Source organism: Drosophila mauritiana, chromosome 2L (genome assembly GCF_004382145.1).
Source record: "Drosophila mauritiana strain mau12 chromosome 2L, ASM438214v1, whole genome shotgun sequence".
Taxonomy (NCBI): Eukaryota; Metazoa; Arthropoda; class Insecta; order Diptera; family Drosophilidae; genus Drosophila; species Drosophila mauritiana.
The window spans coordinates 15,466,734-15,470,593 of NC_046667.1; the positions used below are offsets into that span (position 1 = coordinate 15,466,734).

Consider the following 3,860-nt stretch of genomic DNA (forward strand, 5'->3'; position numbering starts at 1 on the left):
TACAATTACCGTCAAAAAGAGTAATCGGGAAATAAACCTCAAACGATAACTAGTAAAAAAGATAATCGTTTTATAATAAGAGCAAATATAATAACATTTACGGTTATGCAAGTGATTGGTTGTTAATTTTTCTGCTTTTGGGAACAATAATAATAATCGCGCCTATTAATGCATAGCGCTAAATTTGATTTATAAATATTTGTATTGCCGACGACCATAAACCAGCCAGAGAGCCGAAAAATGGGGGTCCAAAAAATAACAAAACCAAAACGGAAAATGGTAATATATTTTCCATTTAATTTAATTTGCCTGGTTTTAGGCGGAATAAACTTCCGCCTGAGCTTTGGCGCCCACTGCATTGCCTAAATTTCATTTAGCGCAAAGCAAACTTTTTTGTTCACCCAATTTATATATATCCAACCGAATATTATACTTAACTAATATTTCTTTTCACAAACTTCGCCCTAAAACTCTTAGCATCGACCTTAAAGACTGGACTCGTTGAAGTGATTTGGTAAGTAGAAGTAGCGCACTGCATTGCCATGGAAATTGCTGCAATACTACGAGGTCTGCCATTGTCTTTACCGCTGCGGAAAGGAGCATCGATACTGTCCTTTATTCCTGCCCAGTCCTTTTCGCGGCCCGCCTTTATTGTTATTTCGCCTGCATCATTATTTCAGTTGGCGCCTTGGCTGTAAGTGGAGCCGCAGTTCCCAGTGGCTGCTCCTTCCAGGGTCCTTTGGCATTGTGCGGAGCTGCCTTTGCTGTTGTTGCAGATAAAGATAAATAGTCTCAGATAACGCTCAGTTATTTGCAAACAAATACAATTGCGGTTCATTGATGGCGGTTTCATTTCGCCAGCTCCCAAGGAAGGAGACTTGCCACTGGGCAAGTGGGAGTGCATCTGGCCTGGCCCATTAGTTTGTGGTGCTGGAATGGCCCCCGTTGTTTCCGGTTAGTCAGGGTAGTCGAGGCTATTCAGATTCTGGTTAGGATCCTGAACCACGAATTTGTCGAACGTGTAACTGATGAACTCTGCATACCATTTTGCAGCAATTCCCAGCCATTTCTGTAGGGAAACCAAATCAATTAGAGAAAAAGCAATATTATTATCAAATCGCAGATTAAGATTACTTCGAATTATTTTCCATTAAAATTTATAAAAATTTGGAATTTTTAGTGCTTATTTCTTGTTGTAAAAGTTATAAATTAAAGGTACTTAAAACATAATAATAATGAAAGGCTTAGGAGAAATATTAAATAATTATCTTACTGCAATGTTAAAAGAACTCTCTGCGGAGATACCCCAGAAACCATTGGTCCAGCCCACAACGAAAGCCATCAGGGGTTCGTACTCGTCTTCGTCGATGATGTACTTCAATACATTAAGGGCGGTGGACCAGGCAAGTAACTTCTGATTCCATAGGAATAGAACATCGCTGACGATCTGGGCACGGTTTATGACATTTATGCTACGGAAGTCATTGAACAACGTGGTGGCCAAAAGCTGCCAGGTGAGCTCGTCGTAGTTAACTCTGTAGTAGCCAACTGCCTGCAGGTTAAGAAGAATCCATTGGTTACGGGGAACTATATCATTTAGTTTTATGCTATGGCTATTTGGACTAAGCCACGCCTTCGGTTTGAGGTTTTTGGAAAGGGATCCGCCCTCTATAAGGTAGGTGAGAGGAATCCACCAAAGCTGGGAACTGCTGCGGTTGAGGGCGTGTCCCTGTTTCAGAAATACTTCACTCCCATTGCGGATGACCGTGACTAACGGATAGCCACTTTGCATAATCCACGTGTCCATAATGCTTTTGACATCCCAGGTTTTGACGTAAGTGGCCTCCCTTTCACTGGCCAGTTGTAGGGATCTCCAGAAAAGATCGGGAGTACTGCACCCAAAGGAGTTTTGCCACATATGCCGCTGAAGTCCATCGTAAAAAGTCTCATTGCCCAAAAAGCCAATTAGCATACAAATCAGAGAGGTAGCCTTCTGGTACAGTTGCTTCTCTGCATTTAAACTGGCATTCGATGAAAGAGGCACCAAGGATATGCCGCCCACCTGTGATTCATACATCATGGATGATTCACGATACCTCAACAGTATCCGGCGACCCGTTCTCGATTGCAAATGATCCACGGCGAGGCTTTTAAAGTAACCGGCTAGGCCCTTCGTTAACCATAAATCTGAATACGAGTCCATTCCCAGCAGATTGTCAAACCACATATGGGCCAATTCGTGAGCGATTAGGTCGAGTGTCTGCAGTTTTTCCTTGGTCATTGGCCCATCTTCACGCTGCAAAAGCTGTTTGCTACTGTAGACGACGAGCCCGAAGTTCTCCGTGGCTTCTGTAGGAAAATCATCTACCACCAATTGGTCGATCTTCTCCAGCGGTAGGGACACTTGAAGCACCCGGTCCAGAAACTCCAGAATCTGAGGAGCCATTTGAGCGGCAAAAGAGATCGCACGCACATCAGCCGACTGGACACAGGTACGAAATCTAACAGGATTTATACTTGCTGCTTGGCTATACCGGCAGGTAAAGTTGTTTACGGAAAAGGCCAGCAAATGTGTGGGAATCGTGGGCGTTACCTCGTGCACGGACCACACATAGTCCTGTATATCATGGCTAGAAAAAAATAAAAAAATGCGTCTATAGATTACGGACAAACCAAAAGGATCAAACTCACTTGGGCAGCACTGCTTGGACCTTCATATTGCCGTAGCTCTGAAAGCGCTTGTGATGACCCATGGTTACATTAAAAGTGGCCTTCAGGGAGGGCTCATCAAAACTAGGCATGGTGTTCCTTATCCAGTTTTGATTGAAATGGGACACGGAGTACCAACTGAAATGTGTCAATATTATTATTAGTATTATTTTTTGAACTTAAGGGACAAAGGCACCTTACATTTTCTGCGAGGTGTTCCAATTTATATAGTAGCGTATGAAATAACCATCTGTCTGATTCATCGTCATTGACCTACCGAATTCGACACTGAGGACATAGGACTTGCCCATCAACAAGGACTGGTTGAAAGTAACTACCATATATTTCCGATCCTTATTGAACCTGACAGATTTTAGGCGATAGTTGGACGTCTCACCAAAAAGCGTGATTTTCTTTGATTCGATTGAAACTCTCCCCACATGAAGCACCACTTGATTGGTGGTTTTTTGTGCATGAATGGAAATTTTAACGATACCATTATAGCTGCAATTAGCTGAACTCTCCAGATGAGTTAGTAATCTAATATCATAGTGAAAAGGCTTGACATTCGCCGGTAATCGGGGCTCATCGTATATTTGAGTTTTAGCAGAACATGCAACTTGACACAGACATAAAAGGATTATCAATCCGTACAGTGCAACATTTTTATAGCAGTTTTCACTTTCACTCAATAAACACTTAAACATGCTAAAATAAAATGCTCGGTTTTTGATCTTCTGAACTGGTCGCCAAATATTTTTTTAAATTTTAAATTTATTTTCAAGGGAAAATTTACGAGTATCTGACATACGGAGTCTAGTTTACTTAATATTGGTGTTCTTAGAAATTGTTTTATAATTAATAAATAGGAAAACTTTAATAGGATGATATTATTTAAAGTCACGTATGCTTAATCAACATTAAGAATATTACTTTTTACCGTGCGCTAGGGTTGTTTAATAGTCTTTTTAACTTGGGGGCTGGAACTTAAGATCCTTCGAATGAGGTAGGGGTGCCCCGTTTAAAAGTAACATTCCCAGTTCGACTTAGCAGCGTCTTGACTTACTTTCCTCCAGCTTTCACTTGCGGGCTGGCAGAAGTTTCCAACTTTTTGCGCTACGTGCGTTCCTCGATTTGCACATGTATCTGTT

General features: G+C 41.6%; 1 protein-coding gene across 2 annotated transcripts; it reads right to left on the bottom strand.

Annotated features, from left to right (window-relative positions):
* Nucleotides 1-277: 277 nt before the first annotated feature.
* On the bottom strand, nucleotides 278-3,507 carry LOC117150790 (aminopeptidase Q). 2 transcript variants are annotated; one of them, XR_004460790.1, is made up of 5 exons: nucleotides 2,911-3,507; nucleotides 2,692-2,847; nucleotides 1,274-2,630; nucleotides 826-1,069; nucleotides 278-764 (listed from the first exon to the last, which is right to left on the bottom strand). XR_004460790.1 is itself a non-coding variant. In XM_033317835.1 (4 exons), exons 1-4 carry the CDS (start codon nucleotides 3,414-3,416, stop codon nucleotides 956-958), a joined length of 2,133 nt encoding a protein of 710 aa, XP_033173726.1. In that variant the 5' UTR covers nucleotides 3,417-3,507; the 3' UTR covers nucleotides 278-955. The 2 variants fall into 2 exon arrangements, 1 of the variants encoding a protein (XP_033173726.1); XM_033317835.1 differs by having other exon boundaries at nucleotides 278-1,069.
* Between the last annotated feature and the right edge of the window lie 353 nt (nucleotides 3,508-3,860).

What these genes read in the sequence shown, in the direction of transcription:
- LOC117150790 (XM_033317835.1), bottom strand. Translation starts at nt 3,416, where the DNA reads ATGTTTAAGTGTTTATTGAGTGAAAGTGAAAACTGCTATAAAAATGTT. An exon ending in TGGAACACCTCGCAGAAAAT is followed by an intron (nt 2,848 to 2,910) that starts GTAAGGTGCCTT and finishes GACACATTTCAG; the next exon opens with TTGGTACTCCGTGTCCCATT. An exon ending in AGAGTTCTTTTAACATTGCA is followed by an intron (nt 1,070 to 1,273) that starts GTAAGATAATTA and finishes GTTTCCCTACAG; the next exon opens with AAATGGCTGGGAATTGCTGC.